General features: G+C 36.1%; 2 protein-coding genes across 3 annotated transcripts; both read left to right on the top strand.

The window, feature by feature from the left end:
• Positions 1-5,262: 5,262 nt before the first annotated feature.
• Positions 5,263-7,170, top strand: LOC140772260 (UPF0496 protein 1-like). Of its 2 annotated transcripts, none has more exons than XM_073114240.1 (2): positions 5,263-5,548; positions 5,748-7,170. In XM_073114240.1, the coding sequence occupies exon 2, from the start codon at positions 5,756-5,758 to the stop codon at positions 6,896-6,898; it is 1,143 nt and encodes a 380-aa protein (XP_072970341.1). In that variant the 5' UTR covers positions 5,263-5,548; positions 5,748-5,755; the 3' UTR covers positions 6,899-7,170. The 2 variants fall into 2 exon arrangements, with proteins under 2 accessions (XP_072970341.1, XP_072970340.1); XM_073114239.1 differs by having other exon boundaries at positions 5,263-5,635.
• A 473-nt stretch (positions 7,171-7,643) lies between these two features.
• On the top strand, positions 7,644-16,141 carry LOC140771885 (uncharacterized protein At5g03900, chloroplastic). Its single transcript, XM_073113676.1, has 13 exons — positions 7,644-8,202; positions 8,343-8,450; positions 8,549-8,649; positions 9,010-9,093; positions 9,404-9,473; positions 9,567-9,632; positions 10,254-10,343; positions 10,605-10,670; positions 12,228-12,370; positions 13,518-13,604; positions 13,694-13,757; positions 14,285-14,428; positions 15,512-16,141. The coding sequence occupies exons 1-13, from the start codon at positions 7,786-7,788 to the stop codon at positions 15,650-15,652; spliced, it is 1,581 nt and encodes a 526-aa protein (XP_072969777.1). The 5' UTR covers positions 7,644-7,785; the 3' UTR covers positions 15,653-16,141.
• Positions 16,142-16,678: the final 537 nt, after the last annotated feature.

The raw sequence follows: 16,678 nt of genomic DNA, 5'->3' as shown, positions 1-16,678 counted from the left end.
CGTAGATCCCAATCACAGCCGAATTCTTCGTCTCAAAGTACGGCTCCGCATGCAACTCCATTGCCAAGTCTTTAAGTTTGAGGTCGTGCCGCCCATAAAAATGATTTTTTTTTAATGTTAGAGAAAAAAGAAAAAGAGAGAGTAAATTTGAGGATAAAAATAATGATTTGATATTTTCTGCTAACACCACCATTGAGAGGTTTTTTATAAGAAGATAGGGTGGAGAAAAAAAATAATTTTTTTCCTAATACATATTTAAAAATTATAATCTTAATCCAACGACTATAATAGCCAGTTTTCATATTCGGTACCGGTTTCAAAACCACATTACGTAAGAAAAAGAGTATATTAGTTAAGAAGATTTAATTACGTGTGCCTAACTTCTCAATTTTCTTATTATACCCTCGAAGATCTTAACTATTAGATCTTCATCAAACTGATTGTTTATTGATAAATAATTAATTTTACGGTACGAAGAAGCACTCTACACTTTTTTTTTCCGTTAAGATTTCTCTCTTAAATATAATTATACATTAATTACAAGAGATATCATTTAATATTAAATAATTTAAATTTGATTATTTGGAGATAAAATTTAATTTAAATATAATTCTCTATCTCTATCTATTAAAATTTAATTTAAATCAATCTTAAACTAATAGGAGATATATGTAAATAATAAAAAATAATCAAAAAGATAAAATGTAATTAAATTTTCATCAAGTTAATTATAAAAGACATCAATACCCTTATTTTGATATATATACGTTACTCTAAGTTAATGATATATATATTTTTTACTTGATAAAATATTAAGATAATATAATTGTCAAAAAATAACGTGCAAGATTATATATCTAAAAAAAATTACCTACTGAACCGGTAATATTTTTCATTCCTATTATACCCTTAAAGATCTTAATCGTTAAATCTTCATCAAATTGATTGATAAAGAATTAACTCGGAGTAGTCTATCTTAATATATAACTACCTACTAATTTTTACCATCTGGCTTCTGGAAGTACCATGAATAACTAATAGGTAAGTGGGTACATTAGAAACCAGTTATTAAATCTAAACCCAAGAAGTAATTGACATATAAGAAAGCGTGTCGAAGCTTGTTTACGCTACTCAACTCCCCTCCACCAAGTTGGCAATTGCAATCTCTTTACTTTAATCGATGACTCGAATTAGATACATAAGCACGCCCCACTTCAGGTGGACTCTAATCTATCATCATCTAACACACCAGATATTAACTTTCGTAATATCATCTTGTCTAAATTTGGATGTTTAATGATACGATCGTAGCAAAGATGGGGATGCCTCAACGTTTCGGAAATAATTAAAAATAAATCCATCAATTGTCATTATTTACGAAGAACACGAGGCGGAGGATATATTTGCAGATAATAAAAAGAGTCGGGCTCTATTTGTAATTTTTAAATTTATTAAAGTTTAATATGTGGTATGTGAGGGAAGGAGAGATCCTTGTCCGTCCCCCACGAAGTAGCCTCTCAGACGCATGCGTGTGGGGAATTGTTGACAACTACGCTTTGAGATTGTTGACAACCCCCCTCCCCCTCCCCCTCCTCCATGAACGAGGACTGAGTAGGCCTCCATTGATGACCTCCTCATGATCTCATTCCACCTCCATCCTTCCCCTACTATTCCTCTTCTTCTTCTTCTTCTTCTTCTTCTTTCTCTTCTCTCAATTCCAACTCTGCCATCAGAGATAGTAAGTAAAACACAAGAAGAAGAGAGGAGGTAAGTATCTGCAATCATTAATATAATGACACTTAGGACCACCACTGGAGTTAATCGTAGATTGGTGTAACATATGAACCAAACTGGGTCAGAGTTCCTACCACTGGATAGGGAATTTTATTCCAGTGACTCGGCTTGAGATCTATCCTTGGGAGTCAACCTCAATGGGATGACCAGTCAAAGCTGTGGTTGGTCAAACCATTATCCTTGCAGTGGTACTCTGTCTCTCTCTGGCCCATCCATTTTATTCCACTAGAACAAAGAAGAGCACCATTTTTAGTGCTTCAATAATTATTAACAGTGTTATAACATCATTAGTTATTGTGGAAGTTGCAAATAACATCCTACATGTTGATGACTACATTATAAAGAAATCTAAATTATTCCCACCTCACTTTTCTAATAGTACTTTTGAGATTGATCCGTTGATCTTAAACTATATTATTCCTATGTTTCTAACTTGTTATAGAGATTTAATTTGGTTGTATAGTTGAGTTAACTTGATGGTCGGATTAAATTATATCTATCTATCTATCTATCTATCTATCTATCTATCTATCAAAAACTGTAAAGTGTGGCTGAGCTTTTTTAATATTTTTAAAATAAATAAAGAGCTCAGAATGTTTTATTTATAATATAGTCAAAATGTAAAATCTTATTAGTAATTTTTTTTCTCTTTATTATTTGAGTAGGATTATTGCCAAAGGCATATTTGAAATATACTATGAAGATGATGGGCATTATGCATGGCCTCTTCTTTTAAATACTAGCCCTCCCTCCTCCTCCTTTCCATCTTCCACCTTCCACCTTCCAGCTTCCACCCCTTGAGGTCTATACTCACAAAACTACTCTTCAGAGTTCAGATTTCTAGTTGATAGAAGACAACTGAGACTTCATGGGGAACTGCTTCTTTGTTCAGCAAAGAAAGGTGATGAGGATAGATGGCAAAAGGCTTCAGCACCAATCACCCTTGAAGGAGTCCGGGTTAAGCTCTGGAGTTGTCAGGGTGAGGCTGCTTCTCAGTAAGCAAGAACTGCAGCAGATGCTGAACAAGGAAGTGATCTCTCTTGATGATGTTGCGTCTCTTCTCCGCAATGCTTCAAGCAATAGAAGGGAGAGTTGCAGAGAAAGATGCATGGGGTGGAGTCCTTCTCTCCAAAGCATACCAGAAGGGATTTAATGATTAATATCTTCTAAGAAGTAGTAGGTCTCTTATGTAAAAATAAACTATGTCTCCAAAAGTGGGTTATCTTTATCTTCTCTTGCTGCTTAACAAGAAAAGGCAAAGAGGTCCCACGAACCACATTGTAAAGTAGTTAATACTAGCAGTGTATCATTCATCTCTTGTAGTGTGGTCTATATGTCCAAAAACCTTGTAGCTATTGTAAGTTCTCAAAGTTACAGACAGCTTTAGTCTCTGCAGAATTAGTAGTTCATATTTATGCTTCACAAGCAATTAGATTCTTAGAAAGGCTAAGTAAAGCTTAATTAACAAGCATGTGAGACAACAGTATATTCATTTTATTTCCTCAAAGGTAGATCAGCAAAATTCTATACTTACATTAATTTGTGTCATTTAAACGACTCGTAGTTTTTCCATCAAAACTAACGATGAAGGTAATTTCCTATCAAGATTGTTCTCTTTTCTAATTAGTTGATGTAGAATAATAAGAGTATTTTAGCTATCTTATATTAAGAATAATATCTCTGAGATAATAACAAATATGTTAGAACTTCAAGGATGCGAAGTAACACAAATAAAACTACAAGGAGGAACTCTAAATTTTAGCCTGAGAATCTAGGTTTTCTAATTTATTTTCCTGGGATCCAAGTGAGTCCTTCTCCTCCTACTACCACCAATTTTGATAAGATTGTTAACCTTTTGACTACTGTTTATATATTATTATTTTTTAAATATTTGTTGAAATGAAAAAGAAGCATAAGACCAAAAAAAAAATTTATTAAAAAAATTACTATCCTAATTAGTTGACGTAAAACAGAAAAGAAAGAAAGAAAGATATTTTAGTTATTTTATATTAAAAACAATATCTATCAACAATAGAAAATATATTAGAACTATACGGAGGTGAAATAATAAACAAAAACAAAAAATAAAAAGAGTGTGCAATTTATATTTGAACACATGAATTTATTAAACTTAATAAGAAGGATCTCAGTTTTCTATTCTATTTTCTTGGAATTGAAGTGACTCGGATCTCAGCTTTCTATTCTATTTTCTTGGAATTGAAGTGACTCTACTGCTACTAATAATAATGTTCAACTTGAATCATCTACATCTCTAAGTGAGTAGATCTGATTCTATGGTGTTGACAATGACAGAATAATTGATAAGAGTGAGATATTAATCACATCATATCTTCTAGAGTTATCCAATCCACAAGTAAGATATCTTGACAAGTTTATCATCTCAGGCTCAGCCTAGCTAGCATCAAAAGGAGAAAGATTTTAGCTCTGTAGTATAGAAGCAATGGACAAAGACATACTTGCAAAGCATTAAGATCAGGAGGAATGAATATACTAACTTGTCTCTGATGAGCAAAACATGAAAAGGACTGAATGAGATAGATATACAATTTTCTATGTTGTGGTAATTAATCACAACTTTTTTAATGCAACAGTAATGGTGTTTTGATGCACCTTGGATTTTATAAGGTTTCTAGAAGGATACATTTAGGACTTTATATATTTTTCGAGATACCAGCGCAGAAAATTGAGCGGTTGAGCTTGATTTAGGCTTGGCTTAAACTTGGCTTGAAATATAATAAGTCGAGATTAAACAAAAGTCTACTTGATAAAGCTCAAATCTATGCATGTAATATTAATTTATAGTATGAATAATTTGTGAGTATTAGATCAAGATTTAATGATTTATATCCATGGAGTATACATGATTAGAAGAACTTTTTGTTGGCCTTCTGGATATATTTAAGCCCATCTTGGGCTATGGTGGCCTGGTTACCAGGCCCAAGTCATATGAAGGGGCCTATGTTGGACCAAACCAAATAGAATTGGATTAGCCAACATTTAAATGAATGGGATAGTAAATTGATGGGCTTAATTAATAATTAGATTTCCATTTTAGAAAGATGACAGAATCCCATAAAATGACGTTTACGAGGGCTAAAATGGATCGATATGCAGCATCTTAACACAACTTTTAAATTTTAATGAAAAGAAAAGAGAGAAGAAAAATTTGAAAGTTTTGTTTATAATATTTTCTTCATTTATCATTGTAGATGATGAACAATAATAGAAAATAAAGTTAAAGAAATAAAGTAATTTGAGTGTATTTAATGGTTCCAGATAAGTTCCTCATTGGATTTGGAATTAATCTCGTTTATTATTCTTAAAAACCGCATAAAAATCCATCCAAGGAATCTTGTCGAAGTTCCGGAATTTAAGCGCAGAATTTGAGGGGGAAGGACAAAAGCTTTAGATTTCCTCTTGCTCTTCGCTAAACAAGTAAACATTCTCCTCTAATCTACACTTCATACCTTTATTATATCCCGTTTGCTTATTTATCTCCTCGTTTCCTCCACTCTTCTCTCTTCTCTCTCTCTCTCTCTCCTCTCCTTTCCTTGATGCGTACAAGATTTCCCAAACCCCGCCTCTCTTCCTTCGTTAACTCTTTTCTTTTTCAAACGTATAAGTTTTCCGAGAACCCCCTCTCTTTCCCCTTAATCCTCATCTTTTCCCATTTCGCGATCCATCTTTTTCCAGCTGTTAGAACCGTCAAAATCCGAGCTTTCTTGGTGTTAAGGTTGGGCACTCTTCTCCCTTCATTATTGTGGTTTAATTGCATCAACTCGTGTGATCCCGGAAGCGACTAAGATTTTGAGATTTGGGGGTAATTTGGATAAATCAGTAGGATTTCTGATTTGGGTCTCGTTGCTCTGTTCTGATCGAGCTAGCTATAAATTGATGAGCTTTGCTTCATATAATTAATTCTTTGTACGTAGCATCCTCCATGGGTGGTCAGTTAAGCAAGAGAGCTCCATTGCCCACCCGCAAAGAAGGCAATGGCGATGCCATCCAGTACACAACAGCGCTGAGCTTATACGAAGACGCGTGTCTTCAAGACCCCGAGCTCCAGTTGTTCGACACCACTCTCCAGCAAAGGACGAGCCGGGCTCTCTCCACCCTGGCCCATGGCGTCCAGGTTCGATCCCTCTCCTTCGGCTCCCTCAAAGAGGTCACCGGCTGCCTTCTTGAGATGAACCAGGAGGTGGTCAAGATCATCCTGGAGTGCAAGAAGGATATATGGAAGAACAAGGAGCTGTTCGACCTCGTCGAGGAGTACTTCGAGAACAGCCTCCAGAGCTTGGATTTCTGCGGCGTGGTGGAGAGGTGTCTAAACAAGGCCCGAGACAGCCAGTTGATCGTTCAGGTCGCCCTTCAACTGTACGACGAGGAGGAAGAAGAGGAGGAGGAGGTGGAAGATGGTAAGATGAGCAAGTACAAGAGAACGTTGGAGGAATTGAAGCATTTCAAGGCGATGGGCGATCCGTTCTCGGAGGAATTCTTCAAGGTGTTCCATTTGCTACACGAACAGCAGCTGTCGATGCTGGAGAAGCTACTGCGCCGCAAGAAGGAGCTGAGCAAGAAGGTGAAATCGATCAAGACATGGCGGAAAATCTCCAGCGTAATCTTCGCATCGGCTTTCGCTGCGGTGCTGATTTGCTCGGTCGTGGCTGCGGCGATGGCGGCGCCTCCGGTCGCGGCGGCTCTAGCTGCTGCGACTGCCATACCTCTAGGATCCATGGGGAAGTGGTTCGACTCTCTGTTGAACAAGTACGAGGACGTGTTAAATGGCAAGAAAGACGTGATCAACTCAATGCAAGTAGGCACATACATTGCAATCAAGGACTTGGAAAACATTCGTCTTCTCGTCGATCAGCTTGAGCTTCAGATCACCTCTCTCCTGCGGATCACTGAATTCTCGCTGCAAGAGGAGGAAGCAGTCCGATTCGGAATCCAAGAGATCAAGCGCAAGCTTGGCGTGTTCACCAAGAGCGTCGAAGATTTGGGGAGGCAGGTTGATCAATGCAGCAGGGATATTAGGAGAGCCAGGACCGTTGTCTTGCAGAAGATCATTAATCATACAAAATAATAACTTTAAAACAAAACATAAAAAAAGGTTGGATATCTTCAGTAATTTCCCTACAATTGGTGTTTATTGTGCACATTTCATTTGATTTGTTTGATTGATATACATATAACTCTATAGAATATATATCTGCTTGGTGTGAGAAAGATCTGACTGATATACTATGGTAGATACGATACGGCTTATCTCAGAAGAGTAATTAATTGATATCATATTTAAGAATTCAGAGAAGTTTCTTATTGATGATGACATTTCTTATGAGTTGCTCTCTTTCTGTAATCTTTTGCTTGCTTGTTTCACTTCTAGTATATTTTTTCACAACATACATGTATTCTTTTCCTACTTAGATGCTACAAATATATATATGAAGCTTTTGACATCAAAACAGGACAAAATAATATATACTTTCATGTTTAGCAAATGGTTGTGCCTCAGATGCATGATTAAAAGAGCTTTTAAGTTGTATGAGTAATGACTATAGGCTGCATTAATATAAGATTACCGAGGTTAAAATTTTTCTTAGCCTATGAAAAAAATATATATATATCCTAAGATCAAAGCATTTTCTATTTATATCATAAGTTGATAATAATGCACAGAGGTTGTCACTTATTGAATATCCGTAATTATTATATATTTTTAAAAGATAATAATGGGTCGGATCTAGGTCCGGGTCGGATCCTGACCGGATTTTGGTTTCCTCAATTACCAAAAACTCCTGCAGTGGTGCTGCGTTCCAAATTTCCAATCGAACAGATTAAAATCTAAGACCACACAAAAAAATTTCTAGCCACTTGCCGTCTCCTTCCTTTCTCCTCTCTCTTCTCCAATCTCCAATGGCGATGAATTGATACCTAGAAAACCCTAGAAATTGCGACTAATTTATCCCTATGGCTCCCACATCCATTTCCCTCTCCTCGGCTTTGCGGGGCAGTCATTTCTACTTCCGACCTCCTCCCTCCTCGAACCGCGCGCTTCTCCGCCTCCGAGCCCCTTGCCATGGCTTCCTCTCTTTACCCCGACCTTACTCCTTGCCAGTTCCTCTCTCTCCGCGACGTGCAAACGCTAAAGTATCGGTGGCCCCCGTGGTCACGGCGAGCTTCCAGGTCCCGGCCGGAATTCGGCCGGGGGGTGCCGTGGAGACGGACAAGCTGCCGTCCGATGTTCGGAAGCGCGCTATGGACGCCGTCGATTCCTACGGCGGTAGGGTCACCACCGGGGATATCGCTAGTAAGGCGGGGCTAAAGCTAGCTGAGGCCGAGAGAGCTCTCCAAGCTCTCGCTGCTGATACTGGTGGATTCTTGGAGGTTTTTGAATCTAAAATTTAGTCCATTTAATGTAATTGTCGAGTGAATATTACGCTTAATATTTTTTATGCTACAACAGGATGAATAATTCTAAAGCTCTAGTCTTTGAAAGCTAATCTTTTGGAAGGTTGCACTGATAGGTGTCGGATGAAGGTGATGTGCTTTATGCATTCCCAAAGGATTATCGCTCGAAGCTCGCTGCCAAATCCTTTATGATCAGAGCTGAACCTGTTCTTGACAAAGTTAAGGTATGAAGGCTCTCATACTACTGTTTTGTTAACTTGTTCTTTCACATTACTGGCAGTGATACCAAGCAATCTTCGATTAATTCCGACTTCACCTGTAGGAAGCAGCTGCATATTTGATTAGGGTTTCGTTTGGGACAGCACTTATTGCCTCAATTGTTCTTGTATATACAACAATCATTGTCCTTATTTCGAGTCAGAGGTATGATTTGCGCACCTACAATACCTATTTTACCATTCTTCGGTCTCAACATTTCAGAAATTGTTTATCAATGCACTTAGAGTAACTACCCAAGGTAATGCAAGTGTTGCTAGTCTACTGAAGTAACTTCCACAACTCAGATAGAGTTTGCTTGCTTGCTTGTTCATAAAGAATCAAGTTTAGATTTTTCCCAGAAGACCTTTTCTTTAGTGTAAAGTTAGATAGCATGCAAGAATTTAAGTAGTCACTGTGAAGTCTTCACCTTGTTTATTGTGCACTTATCTGTTTCAAATTATTTTCTTTGAGATGTTGTCAATTACTTTTTGTTGCCTGTACTGATAAAGGTTCTTATGATGGCAGTGATGAAGATAATCGTGGCAGACGAAGGGGGAGATCCTATGGCTCTAGCGTCAATGTCTTCTTTAGTCCTACAGATTTATTTTGGTAATGTCCTATTTGATCAACCAAGGAATTGTCTTCTGTTATATTTTTATCATTTCCAGAAAAACTTTTACTGTCCGTTTCATATTCTAACATTTAGAAATTAACAAACTATCCACTCTTTTTTTGACAAAAAGGCCAAAGCCCTCATTTCAATAAAACTTAAAACAAACTGTCCACTCTGATATCTAATTAGCTAATATTACAAAAAGCTGGCCTTGTATATTCTTATTTGATGCATGGACGGTTATATAAATGGTCTTTTTTATGTATTCATTCAAATTAGCCATATTATTATTGGTGCTGTTTGTAGGTACTGGGATGCTAATTATTATAGAAGGCGGCAAAGGAGCACAGATGACCAAATGAACTTCATTGAATCTGTAATTCAAAAGGGTTTGACTTATTGTTCATTTCCATTATGTTATTGGTTCTTGTGGACAACAATAAAACACAAGTATAACATCCTTTTGTAGGTTTTTTCATTTGTATTTGGTGATGGAAATCCAAATCAGGGACTTGAAGAAGAGAGGTGGAAGCTGGTACTTTTTTGCATTCTTTGTTGTTCAGCAGGTCACAGTGGCATACTTTTGTGCATTATTAATTCTGCCAGAACATATAGAACCTAGTAACAGAACTAACCAAATTCTTAAATATAATTGTGTGTATGTCATGTCAACTTTTGAGGAATTTAAGAAAATACTTTCATTAAACAGATTTATGTTCTGATTTAAATGAGCAAAGTCTGTTTCATATTTAACAACTGTGGGGGTATTTTGGCAGATGCCTTGAGTTTCATATATTTGCCTCTTCTCTACCACTATTGTATTAGATTTCTCATGGATGGCCTGTCATGAAGTTTATCTCTTGTAGCTCTTGGTATCTTAGGCACCTGAATCAGTTTATTTTTCGATACATCAATATCCATGTCATAAGAGATTGTTCTGGATTGATCTCTGTAAAACAAGTTGGTAACCCTTTGGAGAAAGTTGATTATGATTTATGATTTTTTTTTGAAGTATGTGCTATTCTCTTACATTACTCTAATGGGTATGCATAATTCTTATGTCATTCTCGTAAGCTGTAAGTTTCATGGAACTCTCTTATGTCATGGCAGAGTATGAATTATCTAATTGCTACTGTATATTCTATTGTATTGACAGATTGGGCAATATATTGCCTCCAATGGTGGAGTTGTTACTGCAGAAGAACTAGCACCTTATCTTGATGTATTGCCTGCTGATCAAACAAAGGTCCATTCATTAGCTTTTGCCTTTTTTCTTTTCATCTCATTAAAAGTCTTCTCTAAATTACTAAGTCTTTATGAGAATGACATAACTGAAACAAACACACATACACAAAAGAAACATTTTGAAGACTGGATGGCGTGAATACTTGACGAAATTTTAGTTCTTACAGTTCAGGATTGGTCTGCTGTTGACTTGCTGTTACGTAATCATTACTGAAATGCTTCTAGAGTCTGTGAACTTGATTTCTTTCCTTGTGAGTGGCAGGATGATGAGTCATTTATTCTACCAGTTCTCTTACAATTCCAAGGGAATCCTGAAGTTGATGAGCAGGTTATGATTATCTGTTGGTTATATCTTTTGTAGATATATAAACAAGTGTCACGTGTTAATTGATACAATCATGAATATTTTTCACATTCAGTTTATTTTTCTGTAGCTTTATGACATGCTTATTCAGTATCTTCTCTCAAATTGTTGAAAGACTGGTATAGATTACTTTTTTCCTTGATGTTCTCAACCCTTTTTGTGCAGCTTAGCAATTATAATTTTTCCAGTCATTGCCTGCCTTTGTCAAGTATGATCTCATATGTTCCATGCTGAGTCTAGATCTTTTCCAAACTTTCTGTGATTTGATTTCTTGGTTTTGGTTGTCTGTTGCTTCTTGTAATGCTATGCATTAATATTACATATTCACAGCTAGTTTGTGTGATTCACATGATAATTATGCTTGGATAATTTATGCCCTGTTGAAATTTTTTCTGGTTATAGTCCTACAGAATCCAAAATATGTCAACATTTGTATTCTTTGGTCATACCTCCTACTGCTACATCAGAACACACAACTTTAATTGTTTGGCATCTGCTCCTTCCCTGCTAGCTGCTTTTATTGACCTTTGAACTAGAGGTTGACTGGTGATTAGTGAAGTCCAATAACCTTTATTTACACTTTGTATGTTGGATGAACTTTGCATCAATTCGATGAGCAAACATTTTTTTAATATTCAGTGCCCCAATTTTGGCTACTTCTTGTGAAATAATTTTAAATGGTAAAAAAAAACATTATCAACCAATTCCAGATTCTATATATTCATAGAAACCGAGGCTTGGTTTCACAATTTTCTTGGCTTGACCTCCCTCTTCCTCGAGCTAGATTTAAGAGGAAAACATCTTAAAAAGTTGGCTTCTTTCTGCATCTGTTTTGGTACCTTGTTAATCTAAACGTCTGATATACTTTGTCTATGCTACATCTTTTTCTACACGATTTAACTTTTTATCTGAAAGTCAGATTAAAATATATGGAAATTTTGGCTTCTGTACAATTCGGTATTCTTTATCTTCTTTGTTGTTATTGCTTTTGACTTCTCAAAACCTTCTCAGAATTTAATCCTTCTTTCTGAAATTAAAGAAGGTTAAAATGTATCATGTTCATTAATCTTTCTATCTGAAATTGGTCCATATATATTGGGAGATTAAAATGTATCATCTTCATTAATCTTTCTATCTGAAATTGGTCCATATATATTGGGAGGTTACTCCATCGGCATGATTTTTAGCTGTTAAATTAAGTGGTAAAATTAAAAGCTCAATCCATCATAAGGATTTGGAGTAACTTAGGTTGCATCTGGCTGACTTTCTGTGGATTTCATGTGTAAAGCTCTATAGAAAGATTGGCATAATCAGAATGGTTGATTAAAGTCCATGCTTAGGTACTGATCCTCTTTGGTGTAAATGTGAAGTTCAAATGCCAATATGAATTTCTATAACTGTCAATGCTTGCTGAGTTATCTATATGTCCTATTATAGGTGGATATAAAAGCTAGTTTTCCAGTATCTCTCATTTACATCTTCAAAAGTTCTGAATTTCAAATGTCTCTGCTACTCATGCAGGGAAACATTCTATATCGGTTCCCTTCGCTACAACGAACTGCTTCATATAAGAGGATTGGTCAAAAAGAATATGTTGGTACAAAGTGGGCTGAGATGGTTAATGGGTTTAATAAGTATTTTAAGGAGAACAAATGGAAATTCAGGTTATTTATTTTATCTTGCCTTACCTTCCAAAGTCTTTGTTTTAACAATGTCATCCCATCCTGTTGGAAGATAAATAGCATATATAATATAAATTTGGTTTTCTCATTCTCATGATCTAATCCACCTGTCATACATCAATTTGTTTCTATTCACATGATTGATGGAAAAGGTTACTTTAATGTAATACAATACACCTTGTTTTCATCCTGTTCTAAGAAAGACTTTGGGCGTACAGACCTAATAGGGTGTGTTCAGATACTCTTTCTTTTCCATCTTGGAACTGGTGGTTTTTTAAGCACCACCACAAGGTTAATAGTTGTTCTTAATGTAGAAGATAATTTGTCCATTGCCGAGTTTAGATGATCATGAATATGTATGACAACTTCTATATACATGAGAAAAAATAACTGCTTAAGATTGCTTGAGAAGTTTCAAATGGTTAGACTGCAGATTATCTTACAAATGCTCTGTGATTTCTTTCTGTTGTGTCTTGCCTTCTTTCCCTAGTTCAACTGCACAAGGAGTCACAATGAAAAATGCATTGGGGTGGAACGAATGCTCTTCCTTTGCATCTTCTTCCACTTTACTCTTTTTGGATACACAATGCTTAGCTGTATTTGTGGATTGATACTACCTCTTTTAGTTCATAGAGGTTTTGTCAACCTCTATAAAATCTACACCATATCTGTGTCCTTAGCTATTGATGAGGGAGCAATAATGTCATCTTCTTTCCTTTTGATTCCATGAAATTGTTTTCTAAAATTTGCAAGATATGAAATTCAAACATTAAAACCTAATTGAAGGTCTTAAATCATGTACTTCTCTATTATCTGCAAAATCTAATTCTTCATAATAGTCTAATGCGTAAAGACATTATTTGTTAATTAGATTCCTAATTCTTGAGCAGTGCAGTTGGGATATTAAACTTCACTTGGTCATGTAACAATGTGCATATCTACTTGCTCTTAGATTGTTGGACATGCACAAATACAGCTGTATGGTTGAAAAGAATGCATGTAACACACCCAGAATAGGTTTTTTGTTTTAGACTTTTAGTGATCTATGTTTGTGATCATGTTTTCTCAAGTTGTCAAGTCAAACATGGTTTTTTGTATTCCTCTATGCTCAAAGCCTGTGATTTTGCAGTAAAGCAAGTACATCTGAGAGAGCAATGGTCATTGGTTTGGGAGCACTCAATCTTTTTGGAGTTGTCATTCTAGGAAGCATGTTGAAGTATGAATACAAGTGCTGCTTTTTTATCACTAGTGTTCTTTGGTAGTTCAATTTGTTTTACTAATTTTGACATGTAATGTGGCATGAAGGGAAATTACAGTTACACCTGGCAGCTTTGTCTCATTTGTTTCTCAGCTATTTCCTCTACTCCAGGTACTTGGTGGCTTGATCAGTTACATATTTATAAATTGGCACTTTCTCTCACATTAATATCAGTATTTACTGACATTTATAAAAAAGTTGTTCTAACCCTCCTTAAGTCCTTATTGATCATTGCATGGGTTCTACTTAGCAGTTTTGTTATTTCTAATTTCTATTGCTCTCATGTTTGTTGCTTTGGGGGTGATTGAGAATATTATCGTTAAGCCATTTATGTGATTGGATGGTATGCATCCAGATCATCAGTTAGTGTAGTTACTATTATATACAAAACATGCTAATGGATTCTAGCTAACTATTAATGATAATTAGCATCCTTGATTATCTCATGCTTTTCTCTGATATTCCTGTTATTTTGGTATCGAATGGTTCATTGACCAGGTTCATTTTAGGTGTATAACAGTATATGCATCAGAACAAAAGTCTTAGTCCTGAAACACATGCAATCTGCATTGCTATGTTCAGTTGACATTGTCCTTATTTCATTTCACTAATACAGGATGACCATTGTTCCATTGCAGATATATGCTGCTTCCTTTTTTGCTATACCACTCTTTAGGTGGTTCCTACTCCTTAAGACCAATCAGGATATTATGAAGAGGAATCAGGCAAGACAAGAACGAGCTCGAGCACTTGAGTTACCAGACCCATCTTTGAGAAGAAAGGTATTAGAAAATGTGCATGCTGCTTACAATTCTCACTTTTAAACTGCATCATTTTATTATTGTAAAAGTAAGGTCACATCAAATGGTGGTCTCCACCAGTCTGATATGGTGTTCTATCCAAACAGCAACTTTAGAATTTGGTCTTAAATTGTTTAACTCAACCAAATAAGATATGGCCTACCATTGTTTTAAAAGAATTGATCTTCGTAAATATATGTATTCTTGAGTAGTTAGTGCTTTCTGCCTAAATTTTATTAGTCTTTGGAATCTGTCTACATTCTAGGCTGGCCTGGAAAATCAAGTGGCTGATTTCATCTACTTGCTTAACCAAGACAAAGCATCAGGACCTGTGCAGCCTGGACTAATTGAATTTTTTTCCCAGGATAAAGTGATCTACTAAAATACTGGCTGCGACATAAAGCAGAGAATAGCAAAGGGTTGAAATGACTATAGGAACTTATATAACACCCTTGAGTCAGTTGTGGGATTTTAGTATGAAATCCTGTATAAATGTGGCACGAGTTTAGAGCTCTTCCATATAATTGTTCTGCCTTTGATATTGCATACTTCTGTTCCAACTTTTTGGACTTGAAATATGTCATCCAGCAGTTCTGCTGATCTTCACGTGCAATGAAATATTCCTTAATATAGTTTCTGTGTTAAGAGTAATCTATGAAAAGTAAAAAGATGGAAGGGAAAAGAAGATCTATATTTACTTTTAGAAAGATTTTTCATCAAAACTCATTAGCTGCTGTGTTTGCCTGAGTCTCACAAAGTTGGTAGGCCTTTTCAAGATAGGACAAGCTACTGCTACTCTAATTTCTGCACCATATTGCCTCTATGCAATGTTAACTGATTGCAATGCCTATTTTCAAGGCTGTTATTGTGATGCAGGTTCTGGGTTTCTGTACTTCATTTATTGAGTTTCTTGATATCTTGTTCTACTTTCCTCTTCTTGTTTCTTATTGAGGTTATAATTGTTATGAACCATTTTTAAATTATGTTGACTAGATTAAGTAGCATCTGCCTTTCTACCATCTACTTGTGTTCTTCCTCCACATATGCTCTTGTTTGCATTTTCAGTTGTTAAGTGCTCGAGACATGGCAAGGCAGAAAGTGATCAGGCCAGAGGAGATTGTCTACAGTACTCAGAAGGATATCTTGGAGCAAGACTATGAGGGCAGAGAGTGGGATAGGAGAATCAAGGAGCTCGAGTCCGACTAAGGAATCTATGGTCTTCCCAATTCTTCCAATGGCTATCATTGGTCTTCCTGATTGTCATTATTTCTGTCATCTCTAACAAGAGGAACAATTTTTGCCGCCTTTATTGTATCTGATGTCATTGTCAGGTGATCCCTGTGATGTAAGGTCTGTGCTTATGCTGGTAATGCCACTTAAGCATAAAGCAGGCAAGAGATCAAGGATATGATATTTCCCATTACTTGGGGGCATGGAGGCGCAATTAGCATGTTGAGATATGGGACAACTTTTGCTACGAAAAATAGCTTTCCATACACACTGACCAGTAAACCTTGGTGGCATTCATATCTACAGCATGAAGATGATGTATATTATGATTCTGAATCATCAAAATATACTTACATGTATAGGAGTTGCACATCGGTTATTTTGTTAAATAAGATTATGCAATAGTGGTTACTTTGTATGGATTTGAGCTGTTATTGAACATGTATATAACATTATTTACGTTCCTGTTTGATGACTTACCGCTAGGTTGTTTGATAGGTGCATTTCAAGTGGTTTAAGCTGTTGCCAATTATGAGCAGTAAAAATGTTTTGTTGCACGATAGTTTTGGTGATCGCTGGGTTTTGAACTGATCGTCCCCTATTTAAGAGCAAAAATAAAATAATGTCCATCTCCATGGTAATGTTACGCTGTGGAATAACAAATCAAATAACATGCGATCACATGGATTGTGTATGATACTTTGAATGGTACTGAGGATCGACATCTTGTACAGGAAATCTAGTGGGAGACACTGCAGATATCATCCGAGTTCATGAACATCATTGCCATGCCTTCGGTTTTCATCGAATCGAAAGAAGAAGACTATACTGAAAGAGTGATCCAAAACTCTCTTTCCTACTTCGCTTTCGTCTGCCTTGCTTATTGTATTTCCTAATGTTTGTAGGCTTTATTTTGTTGACGGTCTTGGTTGAACGGGTGTCTTTTAAATTAATCATAACATATTGTAACAAGAGGGCAGCTCCTTGTAGAATTATTTGCTT

The sequence above is a fragment of the Typha angustifolia genome, chromosome 12 (genome assembly GCF_048772165.1).
Source record: "Typha angustifolia cultivar Huaian chromosome 12, ASM4877216v1, whole genome shotgun sequence".
In the NCBI taxonomy this organism is placed as follows: domain Eukaryota; kingdom Viridiplantae; phylum Streptophyta; class Magnoliopsida; order Poales; family Typhaceae; genus Typha; species Typha angustifolia.
The sequence above is the reverse complement of the archived record's forward strand: the minus strand, read 5'-3'. Positions and strand labels throughout refer to the sequence as shown.

Coding starts and splice junctions, on each gene's coding strand:
- LOC140772260 (XM_073114240.1), top strand. CDS start 5,756: ATGGGTGGTCAGTTAAGCAAGAGAGCTCCATTGCCCACCCGCAAAGAA.
- LOC140771885 (XM_073113676.1), top strand. CDS start 7,786: ATGGCTCCCACATCCATTTCCCTCTCCTCGGCTTTGCGGGGCAGTCAT. Junction 9,474..9,566: donor AAATGAACTTCATTGAATCT/GTAATTCAAAAG, acceptor ATCCTTTTGTAG/GTTTTTTCATTTGTATTTGG. Junction 14,429..15,511: donor ACCCATCTTTGAGAAGAAAG/GTATTAGAAAAT, acceptor TTGCATTTTCAG/TTGTTAAGTGCTCGAGACAT.